General features: G+C 36.3%; 1 protein-coding gene across 3 annotated transcripts in view; it reads right to left on the minus strand.

Moving 5' to 3' along the window:
* Nucleotides 1-20,497, minus strand: part of LOC126248378 (fibrillin-1-like) — a 647,044-nt gene that overhangs the window by 68,335 nt on the left and 558,212 nt on the right. For all 3 annotated transcript variants that reach the window (XM_049949314.1, XM_049949313.1, XM_049949315.1), the window contains one exon: nt 12,301-12,495. In XM_049949314.1, coding sequence (XP_049805271.1) covers nt 12,301-12,495 — 195 coding nt within the window. The remainder of the gene's footprint in view (nt 1-12,300; nt 12,496-20,497) is intronic.

A 20,497-nucleotide genomic window follows, 5' to 3' on the forward strand; every position in this document is an offset into this window, starting at 1 on the left:
ATTTTATATCAATAAAGGGATCTTTTCATGAACTCAGAACTTAATAAAACTGTTCTTAATCATAAGCTCTTTAATTTCAAGATCCCTCTTTATCACAGTATGTTCACTGAGTCAGCCATATTGAAAAAAGCCAAAGCAGTCAGAGAAGACACATGTCACATAGGGACATGATTATGGATGTTATTACAATGACGTGGCAGGAGTAAGTTATTCACAAATGCTGTCTGTGAACTGTCTGATGTTGAATTGATATGTCAGCAATCGAACAAACAACTTAACATAATGGAAAGTACATGGTTGAATATAAACTACAGAAGGAGTACAGGAAAGAATTCCTTATAGTGTTGCACTGAGTGGTTAATAGGCACATAAACAACACTGAAAAAGTTGCTAAGTTTTGGACAACATCCATCTTCAGAGTTAAAGACATAAAGTAACTTTTGAAATGAGAGCACAGAAATTTGGCTTATGAGAATTTGTTTTAAGAATATAAAGATTCACTAGATTAAACTAAGCAACTTCTTCAACATCTCATAAAGTGAGGATTATGTGGACATAGGTGAAAGGGGACACTGTTTAACAAAAGCGGTTAGGTGAATAGTAAAAGATGTTGCAAATATGGAGAAGACAAAAGAAAAGTAAATCACTTAATGGGACAAGGCAATTATTAAAGAGATGTGAAATTTCAAAGAAAATTCTATGTGAACATTATAGATTACACTGAATCAAACAAAGCTATAGATGGATTTCTTTGATGTGATGTGGAAAATTTTGTAAGAGGACCAATTTAACACAATAAGAGTATGTAGAAAACAACATTGAAATTTGTGTTCACTACACATCACATTTCAGTATTTAAGATTTCAGATGGCAGAAGAAGCAATAGTAAAGAGAAAATTGAACAATAGTTTGAAGATTATCTTAAATGCCTGTGTAGTGCAAGAATTAAATTGAACACAAAGTGTTAGTACCGAAAATAATAAGAAGTAATGCTAGGTAAAATGTATAAAGCCATTCCGATTATAAAGAAAGGAAAGGTACCATGAGATGATGGCATTTCAGCAGAAATGAGTGAAGCTGGAGGAAAAGTAATACAATGCAAACTTGCAAAATTATTTATATAGTGTCTGTGGAGGAAGACAGTACATCAAAAATGGGACAATGCTTTAACTGATTTATGTCAAAAAAGTGAAAGGTAAGAAACAGAAAACCATATACTAAACTGACTCCTCTGTATGTACTAAAACAATCACCAACTGCATACAGCCTAATGAGGCCAGTAGAGGAGACACTTGATTGAGAGGGAGTGGCTCAAAGGTCAAGAAAGCCCACAATGGGCAGGAGAGCAGTGTGCTGACCCAATGTCACTCCATACTGCATCCAGTGACACCATTGGCAGAGGATGACACTGTAGTTGGTTAGTCATGATTGGCCAATTAGGGCTTTTTTGTTTTTTACCTGCATCCCTTCATGCTTAATGTCTTTCCCAAAAATGGTTGAGTCTTCTGGTAGGATGACTGACATGTTAAAAGGGCCAAAATCATGGTATTGTGGATTGAGGAGCACAGTTATGAATTCACATTGTTGTCTTCGTCACCGAATTATCATGATATGAACTCAATGGAACGCATCTGGGATGCTATCAAGGGCCTGCTCTACATGCATAACCACTAGCCTGTAATTTACTGAAATTGTGTGATGTGTGAACAGACATCTGGTTCTTTATACCTCCATAAATCTAAACTGATTTGTTGAGTCGGTGTTGCTGTATTGCATTCTGAAAGTGAACCGATGTACTCTTGAGCAGCTGGTCATAATTTTTTGGCTCATTGGTGTATTTAAATCACCTCTGTTTTGCTGATGACACTTTACTGTTGGTATTCAGTGCAACAACTAATGGAAGATAATAATGGAAGATCAAAAGTAGACGTGAAAATCAATTATTATAAGATTAACATAACGTCCATGTGACGCATTGGATAAAAAGTTATATAGATTAACGAAGGACTTTTTTTATTTATAGCAGTTGGAGATAACAGCTGGATGGATAGGAAAATACATAAACAGAAGAGTAAAACTAGCATAGAGTGCTTTTGATAAACTAAACATACTTTTCAAAACTATACTTTAAACATCCCTGAAATGGAAAGTTAATAATCAATGTGTATTATACATTTTGACTTATAACAGTGAGATATGAACAGTTAATGTAAAAAATCATTGTAAAATGGATTCTTTTGTACTGAGCAGTAGAGAGGTGCATGTTGGAAATTGCTGGAGAGGCAGGAAAATAAACAAATAGATCATGGAACACACAGGAGTTGATGAAAGTATTATGACTGAAATGAAAATGTCTCTTTTTATGATTCCAAGAGATGTAAAAGGACTGAGACATAACTGGAGGTAGGTAGATAAAATCTGAAAGATACAAGAGCAATGTGGGAAGAAATTATGATGAGGCATTTATCTAGAAGTGAATGTTAATTAGTTGCTGCTGCTGCGTATGATGACAGTAGTAAGTCATGATCACCTACTTCACAGGTTAGGCATGGATGTCTGTTATGTACCATCAGTTCACCTTTTCCTTGATCTCACCAAACAGTAGCCTGTTTTGGTAGTTCTCCATTTTGGGAAGTATAAGTGAAACATAAACTTTATAGGAGCAGCCAAGTGTGCAGTATGCAGTAAAATCAACCTCAATAAGAAAATGGAAACAAGAATATAATACATTAGAAAAGAGATTTTGTAGTACATAAATAATTAGAAAACTACACACCATGGAGGCTGAGAAGTTTTCACATATATGCAATATAATATTCACAAAATAATACAAATTGTGTTGTGGTACAATGGCATGATTCATCTGATCACTGATCTGTGAGCTGTGATGAATCAAATATCCTTTATGATTATTATTTAATATGAATATTTATGATAAAATGATACTGAAACATAATTTTAAAGTGTCAAATGCCTTAATGGAACTAGTATTGGCATGAAATAGCAAGCTCTGTTCATGCTAAGTATAGTTATATGAAACATTCACAAAGAAATGAGCTGAAGGGTGTAAAATGTAAACCACTGAAGGGATAGTGATGAAATTGCCTATGGAAGAAGGCGTGGTCCCTATAACAGTGCTGACATACTATATTCACCACTAGAGGGACAAGGACATGTGCACCACACGTGATGACGTGCATGTGGTAACCATCAACTGCACTCACTCATGCTAAAAACAGACAAATGGAAGCTTCACAAGAAGAACAATGGGGTGTACTGCATTTCCCTACAACAGAAGGAGTGTTGGGAACAGAAATTCATTGAAGAATGGTGCAAGTGTACAGAGAGCACTACACATTCATTGCAATTCTGACCTTCAATCTGACCTCTGGGGCAATGGCTGCCACTGTAACTTACTGGTCTTCAATTATGAGGGCAACTGCCTGCAGGGCATGGTATCAGTAATGCAGTGTGGCATTTGAGATTGTACATCATCAGACAATGAAAACTGCACTTCCTTGAATCACTTGGGCCATGCCTTGCCCCCCGCCATGGACATGCAGTGTCCTGCACACACATATGCCATTCTTTAATGAAGTTCCATTCCCTGCACTCCTGCTGTAAGGTAACACACTATACTCCTTTGCTCTCCTACAGAAACCTCCATTTCTCTGTTTTCAGCACTACAAGCAACTACAATCACTTAGTAGTGGAAAGGTATTGGAACCAGAGGAGATACCTGTAAGAGTCTACAATGATTATATGAAAGAACTAGCAGCAGATTACTGTATGCTGCTGGAGAAACAAAGGGTACCTAGCAACTGGAAAAAAGCACAGGTAATTTTCATTTTCAAAAAGAGTGGTAGGACAGATGTGCATAATTATAGCCCTATATTGCTGACATCACTCTGTTATGAAACATGTTTTATGCCCAGGTATTGTGACATTGTTTGAGAATAAAAATATTCTCTATAAAATTCAACATGGATTCCAACAAACAAAATCTTGTGAAATTCAGCTTGTACTGTTCTTCCATGAGATCCACAGTGCTGTAGACATCAGTATTCAGGCTGATGCCATGTTCCTAGATTTCAGGAAGGCATTTGACACCATCCAAAACAGTAGTTCAGTGAAAAAAATTATGAGCGTACTAAGTATTTGATCAGATTTGCAACTGGATTCAAAACTTTCTTGCACAGAAAACTCAACATGTCAGTCTCAATGGAACAAAATTGATAGGCATAAAGGTAATTTCAAGAGTACCACAAGGAAGTGTAACAGGACCGTTACGCTTTACAATATACATGGTGTTCAGGTTATTCAAAGACACTGAAATATCTCAAAAAATACACATTGGATCCAAACAATTTATAATTAAAATTTGTTCGTCCTGTATGTTGGGGGGGGGGGGGGAAGGGGGGGGGAGAAGCTTTAAAATATTAAATGGGAACCCACATTTTTTATTTCATATTCAGATTCTAAATTTAAAAAAATATGTAAGTTTTGTCTGAGACTTTTTTTTCTGTGACAGGATGGTATGGTAATTGGAAAAATTGAAATGAGTAGAAAATTGTCTGTTTCAAAATTCTATTCAATGCCACCTGAATTAATGCCCCAACTCCATGCTGTCAGGGCAGGACAGGCAATTATTTTATACTTTTTAATGAGGTATCCCATTCTCAACATTGCATTCCTCCTACAAAATGAAATGGGGACTGCTCAATGTGGCCATGGAGCAAACTACAACTTATCATAACAGGCAGTACAGTGCAATCAGAGAATGCTTTTCCTTCAGAAGTAGAACTAAAAGTATCTCTAAACATTTCATTACATAAGTAGTTTTTATTGCTTGCACATCTACAATTCATTCCTAGAACAGAATTGCAAGTGCACAATGACTGTTGCAACCGTAGAACAAAACACTGGAAGGATTCTCATTTATGGTGAATGTAGGAGAATTGTTGTTCATGCTGTTGCCTTGTATGCTGACTGCTTTCCAGATAATATTCACTCTCATCCTTTTTTTATTTACAAAGTTGTAAATGCCTTCATGTCTTATGGCACTGTAAACACCGAAAAAGGAAAATGGAGAAAAACTGTTACAGGAGAAGGTAATGACATAGCTGTACTAGCAGCTGTTCACCAAAACCCACAGATAAGTACTCAGCAATTAAAATAACATTCCGGAATTTTGCTAGGTAGTGTTGTTAACATATTGCATTGTTATGAGTACCATCCATATCATATTTCACTGCATCAAGAACTTCATGGGAATGATTTTCATAAATGAGTAGCATTTTGGGAATGGGCACTTCAAGAAATTCAAATTAACTCCAATTCCTTTGCTAATGTACTATTTTCAGATTAGTCTACACCTCACATTACCAGGTGGCTTGCAGAGTACAGATGTAGATGTAGATACTGACTCCAGTGTATGATCAGAGTGTGCATTTGCTCACTCTGTCATCATGTGGGTGTATGCCCATGTCCCTCTAGCAGTGACTTTGGGGCCTCAATACTATAATAGGAACCACACCTTCTGCTGTAGACAACTTAATTGCAGTCGTTTCAGTACTTTTCATTTTACAGCCTCCAGCTTGTTTCTTTCTGAAAGGTCCTTATATATTAATGATTGTCAAAGGGATGAAAAAAACTGTGTGTATTCTGTTGTTCATATTCAATAGCAAAGATGATGTGGAAGATGTTAGCACTAGGGAATGTATTTATTTCAAAGCTGAATGAAAAATATACATGTTGATGTTGACAATACATCTCACCAGGTGAGATTTATGCATCTTCCACTTACTCTTTTCATTGAGCTTCAGCTGTTGATAAAGTTTATTTTGAATGAGGTAATGACTTAAGATGGTCTTGATTTGTTATGATGAAGACATGCTATTTATGCATTATTAATTAAAACATGATTTTTGCTACGAAACTGCAGCCTATTTCAATACTAATGACAGCAGTCTCGACAAAACAGATCATAGCACTGATATAACTTATGAAATAGGAATTTTTATACAGTGTTTTAGTGGTTAGGTGATAAATAATGGGACACTGTGCTCTTTTCTAGTGAACTGAGTTCACATGATCTGCATTTATTTTACTAACTCTTTTACTGCTCTAGACATGTTTGTTGGTGCTGCTGCTCCTATCTCCATGTGTTTGATATATGTTTAAATGTGCCACTAATCCTTCTGCCAGGTGTTTTATACATGTTTACATGTGTCATCTTGCTGCCCTCTGTGTGCTACAGATGGAATAAATGTGCTGTTGCTCAGGTATTTAGGTGCTCTGGATGTATTAAAATGCTGAATTATGTTTCTGTCCTGAGCACTTAGTAGCTTTTTGACATCTGGTGGGCACAGTTGAGAGTGTGTGTTTGCTGTTGTGATCCTGTGCTGCCATTTTTATCTTAATTTCTGTAAAGAAAATGGCACATTTTTATCTTAATTTTCTGTGAAGAAAATGGTATGTTTTCATGGTTGTACACAGGAATAAATCTTGGAGATTGCAACTAGAAGAGACAGTGAGAATGCTAGTGATGACTTTTTGACAAAGTATCAAAGTAACAGTCCTGAGCTATATATATCAGATGGTACAACACATCCATCTTTTTCTAAAAGAGATGAGAATTGTTCAGAATTTGAAATGTTTGAAACTGAGGGCAAAATGTATAGGAAAAGATGTTACTTTAGAGACTCATTTGATTTGACAAGAAATTGATTTTGCCCATTTTGTGTGTGTCTGATCTTTGATTTTCAGGACTCACATTTTGATCAGAGCAAGATTCCAGCATTCCATTATTTTTCCTGATATTTGCAACAGAAGATGTGATTAAATCTATAGTAGACAGAACCAACAGATTTTATTTACACACCAAGACAAATACACCAGAATCAGCAAATTCTCAGGCATCAAGGTGAAAAGAAACTGGATTTGAGGAACTGTATTCCTTCATTGCTATTTGTTTACTTATGGCTTCTATGAAAAAATGAAAATTAGTGATTACTTGTCTAGGGAAATACTCTTGAATAATCAAGATTTTAGTGAAATTATGTCCAGGCATTGTTTGCTATTAATTTTTAGAATGCTTCACATTAACGACACCCTCACCAATAATGAAGGAGACAGGCTGTTTAAAATCAGAAACATCATAGATAAATAATATGGAACATGTGGTTCTGCCTTGCGCAAACACCATTATTCTGTTTTAATGCCCAAACAACTACTGGAGAATTTTCTCCAAATTAAGTGGGTTCATTTATTCTCTCTCAAATGACACAGAAAGAATTTTTTTGCATCATAGTAGTGTGTTAAAGATATGCTAATTATATCATTAATAATTTTCAGAAACTAGTACTACAACATAGTTAAACAATAAAACAGTGAATCTTTGTTGAGGACAGAGGAATAAATCTTTGAGATTCTACCTAGAACAGACAATGATGTAAGATTAGGAGAAGGAAAGAGTGATAATTTCATTCTAGTACAAAAATTTGGCAAATTACATAACATAACATGAAAAACCTTGATTAACTGCAGATGACAAAGTGGGGCAAAATAACAGCTGTACTGAAAATGTCAGATAGCCACATTCACATAAGTATGTAACACTAAGGAATATGTCTTTCTTGTTAATATTTACTACTAATAATTTTATTAATATAAATACCATAATCTAGGAAATTGTTATTTATTATGATGCCAAAATTCTTTTTGTGTTATTTGATAGAGTGTAAATGAACCCACTGAAAGTAGAGTAACTTCTCTGAAACATGTTTTAGTATTAAAACAATAAGAATTGCATTTGCTCATGACAGAACCACATTTTCTTCATTATATATTAGGAATCAAATGCAGACAACAAGAAAGAGCTTCAACCACAACATGATTATCATTGATAAAGTATGTATCATATTCCAAAGCACACTTAATCCATATCACAAACTCTGCATTGATGAAATGCCTATTGTTGTTCAAAGAGCACTTACCTTTCAAACAGTATATTCTACTCAAACAAAGTAGGTGTGGAATAAAAATATTTGTATTCTATAATTCTCAGACTGATTATATTCTGGATTTTATTGTATATAAAGGTGCTATGATGGAAGCTGGTTTCCAAAATTTTGGGAAATGTGGCAATATAGTGGCAACACTCATTAATTAACATTCAGAATGGGGGCACGGTCTTTATGTTGACAACTGGTATTCAAGCCAAGACATGTTTCAACAGGTAGGAGATGAGATACTGGCAGATGTAAAGCTGTGAAGACAGGTTGTGAGTCATTCTTGGATAGCTCAGCCAGTAAAGAACTTGCCCATAAAAGGCAAAGGTCCCAAGTTCGAGTCTCAGTTTGGCACAGCTTTGATCTGCCAGAAAGTTTCATATCAGCACACACTCTGCTGCAGATTGAAAAATTCTTTCTGGAAACATCCCCCATGTTGTGACTGAACCATGTCTCTGCAATATACCTTTTTCTGGGAGTGCTGGTTCTCAAACTTTTGCAGGAGAACTTCTGTGAAGTTTGGGAGGTAGTTGATGAGATAGTGGTCAAAGTAAAGCTGTGAGGACAGGTTGTGACTCATTTGTCGGTAGCTCGGTTGGTAAAGCACTTGCTCGTGAAAGGCAAAGGTCCCAAGTTTGAGTCTCAATCTGGCACACAGTTTTAATCTGCCAGGAAAATGCATATCAGCACACACTCCACTGTAGAGTGAAAAATTCCTTTTGGGGTTCCAGACACGTTTGTTTGGATTCTAGCCATGGATCATGTGAATTTGGCTTTGGTATTGCAGCTGATGTTCAATGACAGAGCACATGTTTATTTGCGTGAGGGCTCAACTTATTGTTAGATGAACAGATTATAGCTGTCTATAGGCACAACTAACAATTCCCATAATGTTATTAAACAGCCACAGAACATTTATTCTTGAATGCTTTATTTGTTTACACATCAAACTACCAACCAAAATTTGGTACCAGCAAAATTACTGGCTGGAGGGGCAAGTAAATTACATATCCCCTCCACATTTAGCACTCACTTCCTCCACCATGGCACATTACTTGGGTCCTTAGTTGGCATATATTGGCAAAAGTTTGAAGCCACTGGTTAAACAGCATAATTATTTGTTTCAGGACCTGATTGCTGACTGTTGAGATTTTACATTACTGCAGCAAAGAGGTAGCAAGACCCAGGGCCAGCTTTAGAACAATTTTCTGCACAAGTAACATGTCATTTGGCACCTGCCCCTCCCCTCCTTAAGACATTAGTTGTCTTTCCTAGAGCTTTCACTCATTTCATAAATATACTAATCCCCTTCTGTAGCTGAATGGCAACACTGATGCTCTGCATGTAGTGTACCTGGGTTTGATTAGTAGTGACAGCAACATTTCAAACTGACACACCTATCACTGAAATGGTATTAGACAAAAACATTTCCACCAAGCTGTGAGCCACATGAGATTTATTACTTATTTATCTGTAAATATTATAATAACATTTTGTTATTACATACAAGGTGGATCACAATTACAACAAAAACTAACACTTCTGAAAGTACACGTAAATGTGAGCCTACAAACAAGCCATTTACAAGACAACTGTGGATGTACAGTTATGAGCCACCACTGGCTTCTGTATGAAATATCATCCTAGTTAATACAAATGTATTTGAAAAGTAAACCTTCATATTAAGTATCCACCTACATTGGTTCAAATTTCACATATGGTCAACTTTGCCTTGTGCAAGGTCAAGGAATGTGGAACATGTATAACAGGACACAGGCACATTTTGCTGATGATGCGATATGACATGTAATGCACCAATACCGTCTGATAGATAGGTAGAGCACAGCCTGTGTGTATCTTGGTCTCTAAGACCACATGAGATCAGTGCTATGGATTTTTCTGCCTTGGATCATCTCAAAAATCAAGTGTACAGCACTCTCACTGACACTGCTGAAGAGCAGTGAATTGTACAGTCATGTCAAAATTTATGATATGATCCAGAAAGCTTTCAAAGAATTTGTAATTCACTGCAGTATTATAACCAAATGAGAAGATGACATGTAGAGCACCTCCTTTTGAAAGACATGACCATACAGTAAATTGTAACATGTAACTCAATGAGGAAGTATTTTATTTTTTGTTAAGGTAGCCCTTGGGTGAAATTTGAACCCATGTTAGATGAAGACTTAATTGAAATGTTAATTATTTAATACAGATTTGCACTAACTAGGCAGTATGTCATACCCAAGCCAGTGGCACATTGTAAGGACACATTTACATTTATCTTGCAAATGGATCACTTGTGTACTCATGTTTACTAGAAAGTTCTAGCTTATGTTATTGTATTTCACCTGTATCAATTGTTGATACTAATTATGATATATTCCATAAAAAAATTTTGCACTTCAGCACTTCTGACACCACCCTTAGCTTTGCATCACAAGCGGTCACATGTGTCACTTGGGCTTTGATATGTTGACTGCCACAAGGCCAAGAATGGACACAGTAGAGATTAGCACTTGACACCATGTGTCTGCAGATGCCTGCAATCCCCACTCTGTTTAGTACAGTACATCTTTGGATGGTGCATATGTAATACAATCAGAGTCTCATGCGGCTTATTAATGAAATGCATACTGTGGATGAACATGGTAATGTCAAAGTGATCTTTGGTTGGAGACAACTTATCAGTTTTGCCTTGGTCGCAGTTGTCGCTTCTTACAGTTCTATCTGCTGTAGATTTCTTGTGGTAATGTGCATTATTTTATCATTCTCACTTCAGCTGATGCTGGTTTACAGGAAATTGGGTACAATATCTCATTCAGTGCTCTCTAGGAGCAAATGAAGATTACCACAGTCTCATGGTCCAATATCAGGAAATACAAAAGACCACTGCTTGACAATTACACAGGAAAATAAAAAACAGAAATATAAAAGTGTGAAAGAGATGCCAAGAGTGTTATGTGAAGATTTCTGAAACTTATGAAAGACCTGAAGCTTTGAAATGAGTGAAGCAGATAGTCACAATCTGTGACACCTCTGCCCATGTTATTATTCACAGACACACTGATTGCTGTGTACCTCAGTTCTATTCACCAACTCAATAAATTGTACATTGTATACATGATCATTTCCTGTGTTTTTGTTTATAGTTTACCTGTTGTTTACAATTCATTTTTGTTCATAATTCTTATTGAAAGATAAGTAACCTGCTGCAGCTGGTATTCTCATGGTGCAACAAGTTACAGTGAGACGTCATATCTGCTCACATCCTAGATGTTTTTTTCACAGCTTCATCGTATAAGGGACATACAGAAATGAGGATGAAGAAAATAACTTTAAATAAATGATTTCCAATTTTTTTTCTTACATGAACTGGCCTGGTCTGGCTGTGTGGCTGAGACTCTGTTGTGTCCACCAGTGGTAGTTAATGTGTTAAGGCAACTCTGGCAAGAACTCCATCGTTGAACCGCAGTGAACTGTGATGGGGCAACTTTGTGGACCAAGCACATTGTCACTACATAAATCGTGTTAGTGATAGATGTCTGTTCAGTAGTAGTCAGCTTCAGTTCTTTATGAAGCTACTTGGACAAAATGACACTATGTTTACATTTGCAGGCCAAATGAAAGGCTTCTTCTTGTACACAGAAGAATGAAACACAAGGGGCAAGAGAATTCACATACCTCTCCCAGTTAATCCTTTAACAGGTTTCTTTCTTTTTTTTCTTGATAGGACACATCCTATGGTATGAAGAAATCATCAATTTGGTAATGGATATAAGTGTGGGGTGTAAAATTTGTAGAGAGAGAGAGAGAGAGAGAGAGAGAGAGAGAGAGAGAGAGAGAAAGGTGTAGCAATTCATCAGGAGAAAAGCTTCAAACTCTGAAACTGCAATAGTCTAAATAACTTATACATTTACTGTATTTATGTTGTATCAGAGCTGACTAAACACAGAACAACACATGGAATTGCCACTATGTGTTCCATAAAATACTGAGCACACAGCAAGCCAAGCCATGCAAGTAACTCAACGTCAGGTAGCATTGTGATTGCTATGCCTAATTACTTATGATGATGCAGTGATCAATGTGGCAAGTGGCAAGCTCATTTTGGTAGTCAAGAGGTTAACACTGAATTAGTGCACGAAGATTGGGTAATGCTTCTGCTTGTGAGTGTTGTTATTAAGTTACAATTTATTGGTTCTGATAAATTTAATCTGAAGATGATACAGCAGATTTGAACAATATGTGACATCTTTTTGTTGGGTCAACTGTATGAACATCTTACCAACACATCTGCCTTGAGGTCCAATTTCATATCCTGGATTACAGACCACACTTCTGCATTCACCAGTTTTTAGTAGTATTTCTTTGTCTCCACAGCGTTTTTTCTCACAGCGAAATGAGCCAAGGGTATTGCGGCACTGCCACATTGGACCCAGGTTACGGCAAGTGTCTGTTCCTAACAGGCATTCATCATCATCTGAAACACAGGCATCTTACAGAAACATGTAGTGGACAAATTAAAATGGCAGAATGGTTGCCTGAAGTGCATCTGCAACTTGAGCATTCCACTGCAAGTACACTGCATGGCAAACAAATGCTACAGCCACCTATACAAAATGCAACAGTCAGTAATGCTTGAGCATGACTTTATCTTTGGTAGTAATCGTCTCTTTACAGTCCTTCAAGCAGCAATAAGTGAATACAAAGAGATAATGTAATAGCTCAGGTTAAATCTATTTTATTGAAAATTTACTCATGAGACTACAATGTTTGTAAATACAGGTAATTTGGTACTAACAATAATGCAGCAATCAGCTGCTATTATTTACTTATTGGACATAATTTGAAACACCACGAAAGCAGTATTTCAACAGTCCCACAGAATTATTTTACACAAATAGCAGCCTAAACACCTCATTTGTTCTTTAGATGTGCGATAGGCTGGTTTTTTTTTTTTTTTTTTTCCCCCACTCTTACATAAAGATGTCTACAATTTGAAAGATGGCCAGATAGTGATTTGGAACTCACTCCTCCCAAGTGCAAGTGCCTTGTCTTAACCACTGCAGCAACTTGCTTGTTCATTTTTCACTAATGTCTCTTCTTATCTACTGTCACATTATAACCCAGTTTTTGGCTCATTATTATGGACACTCTCTCTTTGTACAACAATATGCACCCTGCACATGGCTTTAATGACACTTAACACTTTAACTCAATATCATTCAAACTCCAAACCTCTTATTTACATTATTGCAAACAAGATGATCTACATTATTCTTTGAAATGGCTAAAAAACAATCACAGGATGTCACAACACCTTATACAGATGGTACAGGACCCTAAAATGAGTATTTTGAGTAAGGAAACAATGACCTGAAATTAGTGTTTCAGGTGGTACAAGGTCTTTAATGACCAATGCATTTGAGTTACATGTTTGTAAACTGCTTAAGATTTATAACAACTGTCTACTGCATTGTAGTTTCTGGCATTATCTTGAAAAATAACACACTATCATCTGTTCATGGCTGGTATTTTAAGATGGAACTTTTTTATTACAGGGATTTGCAGACATACATATAATGTAAGGTGTAGCAAGACGTAGAGTCTAGAAAGAAAAACACACGTACAGAGAAAAATTTCACAGTAGGCTCATTCTATCTGGAAGAAATGAGTAGCATTTATTATGAACAGAGAAGTTGTCAAAGTTCTCAACAAATAATTGTTCACATAGTAGAATTTAAGAGTATGGTGTTGGATCAAATGGGAAAAGATTACTCGGTAAGCACCTGTTAGCTTACTCATGAAATAAACATATTAAAGAATACTTTGTAGAAAAGGAGCAGTGGTGTAACAGCAGTTACACCCCCTCATAAACATGTGCAAGCAATGTGAGCAAATGATTTTGAAACACAGCTTCCTTCAGTTAATTGATCGCCTAGTGGATTAACACAGTGCAAAACCTACTAAAGTTAGTATTGCTCAAGGATAAGGCATCTAGCAATGTGCTGATGTTTTGAACTGTTGCAGTATCTATGCTTGGAGCAATTAAAATCCATATGCCATACTTATCTCAGATCTCCTGGAACAACCTTCTGTCAACTTGTTGACTAGAGTCACCTAAGTTCAATAATAGGACATCTGCTGCTACCCCATTTGAGTCATATATATAACCTAGTTTTTTTCCAAGATGCACTTCAACAGTTGTTTAAGACAACCTCCCACCATTCATGAGGGGATGCAGTTTCATCATGCTGATGCACCAGCATGCTCAGATATTAATACTACGAGCATCTGAGCAACAGAAACCCTTGTCAGTGGGTTAGAATGGGAGGTCTCATGTCATGGCCAGCATGATTTCTGAATCTTGCAGATGTTTCCTGTATGGTTACATGAGCTGCCATTGTATGAAATCCCAGAAGAAACTGAAGGGTAACTGATGTGTAGAGTTCTAACTGCCTGTCTGATTGTACAATAGACAACAGGGACAGTGAAAAAACTGTAGAAAATTTTATGGGCACTGGTAGTAATCACTTTGAACAGTAACTGCAAGCTTAAGTTATTACTATAAACTGTAATTTTTTTCAAAATAAAGAAGTATAATGTAATTTCTGAGCATTATTTCACTACCTGAAAATACTTCAATAAGGATCCTCTACAACATTTATAACTTGGCATTCTGTACATTCTCGTACTTAGTGTTAACATAGGTATCCAGATGTCATAAGACCATATGAACATCTAGTGAACATGCCAATGTCATTCGTTCTCGCCACATGTAGACCAGAAATAGAATGTTACACCTGAAGTAGTGTCACCCACTGTCATTAGCTTACACATTTTGGACGATCAGGAAGCAGCAGTGAATTTTCCTGCAGGTTTCTTAAACAGATTGTTTGCAAGTTCTCAAGATTTGTAATACTGTTTCTGTCTTGTGATTTTTCATGTATGAAGGAGTCAAAACTGGTGTTATTGTCTATGCAATACACCTCAAATAACCATGCTCTGTGGGAATTTGCATGCTATCTCATTTGTTTGATGTCGTAAATCCAATTCCCAGAAGTGTAAGCAATTCCGCAGGGGTAGGAACTGTCTTGCATGAAAATATCATAAGGACCACTTGTGCCTTGCTTTGCACCATGCTAGAATTTACATGGAAATTTCCAATCTGGTACAGTCATGACTTTTAATCAGCCATAATAATATGACATGGTGGTGGATGGGAGCCAATGTAATGAACTTAACCATCTTTTGAGCATAAAGACAAACAGTGTTCAGCCATCATGAAATAGATCTATAGGACATATGACTACCATATAGTATTAGTGAGACTAGTGGACTAGTTCCTTTTTCCCCACACAAGTTATCTGCCAGCCTGACCAACAAGTTCTCCATACTCTGTAGCACAGATATACAGCTATTTCTCTGATAACAGCTGGTCTTTTACATCATGACGTCACAATTTTTTGCCACTCTTGATGCAAATGCAATGGTGCCGACACATTGTCTCTTCTCATGTTATTCTTCCATATTGGGACAGACTACTTTTAAGAGCCCTTCAATAGTGTGTTTGAGATTGAAACACAATGACATGCACAGAAATTGCATTGTTCTGTACAGAAACTGCATTATTCTGTAGGGATTGCTACACTTACTTTGGAGATTGTGTGTACAATAAAATCAAGCCTTATTTATTTATCTTTATTTGTCCAAGGATCATCTCAAAATGATACAGGATTTGCCATTGTAATGTAGTGCCAATCAGTAGGCCAAACTATAACACACAGCATACATAACATGCTTCAAGTTGACAGGACAGGTAGCCTATGGGGATAGAACAGGTGGTCAGCCATGGCCTCGATTAAGGAATCACACCGGACTTTGCCTTAGCGATCTAGGAAAACCATGGAGAGTCCAAATTGGAATGGCCAAACAGAGCAGTTCCATCCTCCCAAATATGAGATCAGTGTTCTAACAACTGCACTGCCTCACTTGGTAATTCTCTATTGTATAATGTGGCTTCATTTACACACAAATTGTTTCAGGCAACTTGTACTACAAAATATAATTTTCTTTTTCACTGGCCACCCACTGAGAACACCTGCTGATGACTCCTGGAGAATTTCCAGTCACTTTCAATGTAAAACATAGTTTTGCTCTTCATTACCATTCATACTAAGACACCCACTGATAACTCCTAGACTAAGATGATGCAGCTGTGCACCTTGCCTCAATTCCGGACTCCATATTCAACTATGTGCTACTGTCCACCCAAAAAACTATGTCGATGGATATTACTGTCATGCATTATACATCTTCATACATGATCCTTGTGAAAGCAGTAAACCATATTATGTACTGAAGTATGACAAGCTGCTGTAGTTATCCCCTTTCACTACTGCCCACTAGTCTGATTCCTCTAAGTAATTTTTAATTGTGTGATATGGATTACTTGTGAAGAACATTTCAGTTGCCTTATCAAACAAATATGTTTTGGTAATATTTTTCACTTCCTTTGGCAATTTATTATACAGTTTCATCCCATGATATAAAATGCTGTTTTGAGTAAATGTAATTCCAAACTTGCTCTTGTTCCATCATAGAGTATAGGACGATTAGTGCAGTATTTAGTAATATTTTCTCTGATATGCACCACAGATAGGCATATGTACACACTTGGTGCAGTAAGGATATCCAGAATGAGATTTTCACTCTGCAGCGGAGTGGGTGCTGATATGAAACTTCCTGGCAGATTGAAACTGTGTGCCGGACCAAGACTCGAACTTGGGACCTTTGCCTTTCACAGGCAAGTGCTCTACCAACTGAACTACCCAAGCACAACTCACACCCCATCATCACAGCTTTACTTCTGCCAGTACCTCGTCTCCTACCTTCCAAACTTTATAGAAGTTCTCCTGCGAACATAGCAGAAATAGCAATCCTGAAAGAAAGGATATTGCGGAGACATGGCTTAGCCACAGCCTTGGGGATGTTTCCAGAATGAGAATTTTCACTCTGCAGTGGAGTGTGTGCTGATATGAAACTTCCTGGCTGATTAAAACTGTGCCGGACCGATACTCGAACTTGGTAGGAGACAAGGTACTGGCAGAAGTAAAGCTGTGAGGATGGGGTGTGAGTCGTGCTTGGGTAGCTCAGTTGGTAGAGCCCTTGCCCGTGAAAGGCAAAGGTTTTGATTGATTGATTGATTTCTTTATTAATCCATGTAACAATTTACATTGTGTGGATTTCGTCAGCAAAATCATATACAATACAATATACCTACAATTATACACATAAAATTTGTATTTACACACATTTTTGAGGTATCTTAAATTAGTTTTATATCCTTGTGTAATTTGTAATTTTCTTATAGTACTGTACAATTTTTGATTTCCTCATGTATTACAATGCAGGATACTTTAATTACACTACATGTTTTAATTCAGATAGTCCATTACTGCGTAGTAACTTTTATTTAATAAAAAAAATTTTAGTTTTGTTTTGAACTGTCCGATTGTGTCAATATCTTTTATTTTTTGGGGTAATTTATTATATAATTTAACAGCATTGTACAACAAGCTCTGCTGAGTTTTAACTTTATTTTTCCTCTCTAGATGCAAATTGTATTGGTTTCTAGTTTCATAGCTGTGTACTAAAGAATTTTTCATATAGCAGTCAATATTTTTTTTTACATACATAACACTTTGAAAAATGTATTCACAAGGGACAGTTAGGATTTCCAGCTTTTGGAAATGTTCAAGGCAGTGAGCCCTACTGCCACTCTTGGTTATTATACGAATTGCTCTTTTCTGTAATTTGAAAACTGTTTGAATATTTTTACTGTTGACTCCCCAAAATATTATTCCATAGGTAATAACAGAGTGGATATAAGAAAAATATACAGATCTGACACATGTAGTATCACAAACTGCAGTCAGAATTCTCAGAGCATAGCATGCTGTAGCGATTCTGTTACTAAGTATTTTAATATGTTCTCCCCACTTTAACTGACTGTCTACATGCATACCAAGAAATTTTGTGTAGTCTACACATTGTATAGTTTCATTGTTTAACTTAAAGTTGTTATAGTGTGGTTTTTTGCAGACATAGAAGTTAACAGCATTTGTTTTTTTAAGATTTAGTGTTAGTTTATTATTGGATGCCCACTCACGTACACTGTTTAGTGTTTGTTTGGCTTTTTCTTTTAGTGCATCTGGTGATTTGTCACTGATTAGAACATTTGAGTCATCTGCAAACAATATTGTTTGTCCATGCTTGATGCTCTGTGGGAAGTCGTTTATATAAATGAGGAATAGTACTGGGCCAAGGACACTACCCTGTGGGACACCTATATTTACATAATTTGGGTCTGAAGTATACTTTACAATATAGTTTGAGCAACTTGAAATATGTGAGATTTCAGTTATCTGTCTTCTATTTTTTAGATATGACTTGAACCATTTGTTCACAAGTCCCCTTATTCCAAGTTCATCTAACTTATTTAACAATATGTTGTGGTCTACTGTATCAAACGCTTTAGTTAGATCAAGAAATATACCTGTTGTGTAGTTCCCTTTATCTAATGCTTCTAGAATGTGTTTTGTGAGGTGTGCTGTTGCTGATTCTGTGCTTTTCCCTGATCGAAATCCAAACTGGTCAACAGACAGTAAGTTGTATTTATTTAAATAATTCATTAGCCTATCTTTCATAATAGTTTCTAATATTTTTGCAAAGCATGATAGTAGAGAAATTGGCCTATAATTTTCAATTATTCCTGCATCACCTTTTTTGAAGAGAGGTAGTAATTTCGCATATTTTAAATAGTCTGGAAAGTAGCCCTGATTGAAAGATTGATTTATAATATCAACTAAAGGTGGAAGTAGGCTCTTGATACAGTCCTTAATTATAAAAATGGGGACTTCATCCAGACCAGCTGAGTTTTTGTTTCTCAGTTTGCTGACTGCTTTATAGACTTCTTCCTGTGTTGTAGGGAATAACACCATTGAGTGTGATACACCATTATTTGGCTTTTTGACCTGATGGGCTGTTAGAAAATTTTCCTGTAATTTTATTCCTATGCTACTAAAATAATCGAGTTCGAGTCTCGGTCTGGCACACAGTTTTAATCTGCCAGGAAGTTTCAGTAAGGATATCCATTTTTTAAATACCTCTTTACAATGAGCCCGAATACTAACTTCCAGTTATTATTCTTAAGGCACTTTTCTGCAGTTTAAAAACTGTGTCTATGTCTTGTGTCTTTGATCCACAGAAAAGAATCCTATAGCTAAGAACTGAGTGTATGTAGGCATAGTATGCCACCACAAGACACTGGTTGTTGCGAACTGATGCTGACACCCTAACATCATAGTGTACTGATGACATTATTTTTGCCAGTATCTTTGTATGTTGATGCCATGTTAACTGACAATCAATGCTCATCGCTAAAAACACTGTGCTTGCCACACAATCTATAGATTTATCATCAATACTTAAAGTGATATAATTGCTTCCTCTCTTTATGACGAACTGCATACTGTTTGTTTCCTTTATGTTCAATGGTAATTTATTGCTTCAGTTATTTTCGAGAATGAATACAGCCATGAAAATTGCTTTAGTTTTCAATGCTTTCAGCATTACCTTTCTTTAGTAAGGTGCCACTCATACATACTTGATGTACTCTGGGAAACACCTCAAGTATAGGATGCACTTATTAATTTTGTTAATACAGCTTGTATGCTATCTATTCTATCTATTCATGTCTTCAGAACAGAGACAAGTACCTCATCTATACCTGCTGACTTCTTATTTTTTTAATCATTGTACTGTCTTCCTAAATTCAACCTCTGTTGTGGGAAACAACATCATTGTGCTTCATGTGTAAGTCATTGTGGGTGCTACATGTGTTTTAGGAAGATTTCACTGCAGGTTCTTCACAATACCAGAGAAATAATCATTTACAAAATTTGCTAATTCCTGAGGACTTTCTATTAATCTCTCCCCATCTCTGATTCATATGTTTTTATCCTTGTGTGTGTGTTTTCCAGCTTCTTGTTTTATAACATCCAACACCACTTTGTTATTATTTCCTGCATTGTACATTAATTTGTCATTTAATGATTTTTCCCCACAAGCAGTACTCTCCTGTATATTTTTAATACATGTGATAGTACCCAAGGAACTGTGTATCAGTGCAGTTCTTTTGCAAAGAACTGAGAAATTTAAGTCTCTGTGAAGACCTTCTAATACCTGCAGTTATTCACCTATTTTCCTTAGCTACTGCTGTAGAAATGGCTACTTTTAGAAATCATCAAAACTCAATTTAAACAATTTGCAAAATTTAGAGAACATGGAATCAACATTGCTTTCCATATAAACTTCACCCCAGGTTTGATTTGAAAATGTCCTACAAAATGTATGTACAGTATCTTATGATCTAACAAAATCCTTTTGTACACCTGCATTTTTGTAGGTTTCACTGAGCC

Source organism: Schistocerca nitens, chromosome 3 (genome assembly GCF_023898315.1).
Source record: "Schistocerca nitens isolate TAMUIC-IGC-003100 chromosome 3, iqSchNite1.1, whole genome shotgun sequence".
NCBI lineage: Eukaryota > Metazoa > Arthropoda > Insecta > Orthoptera > Acrididae > Schistocerca > Schistocerca nitens.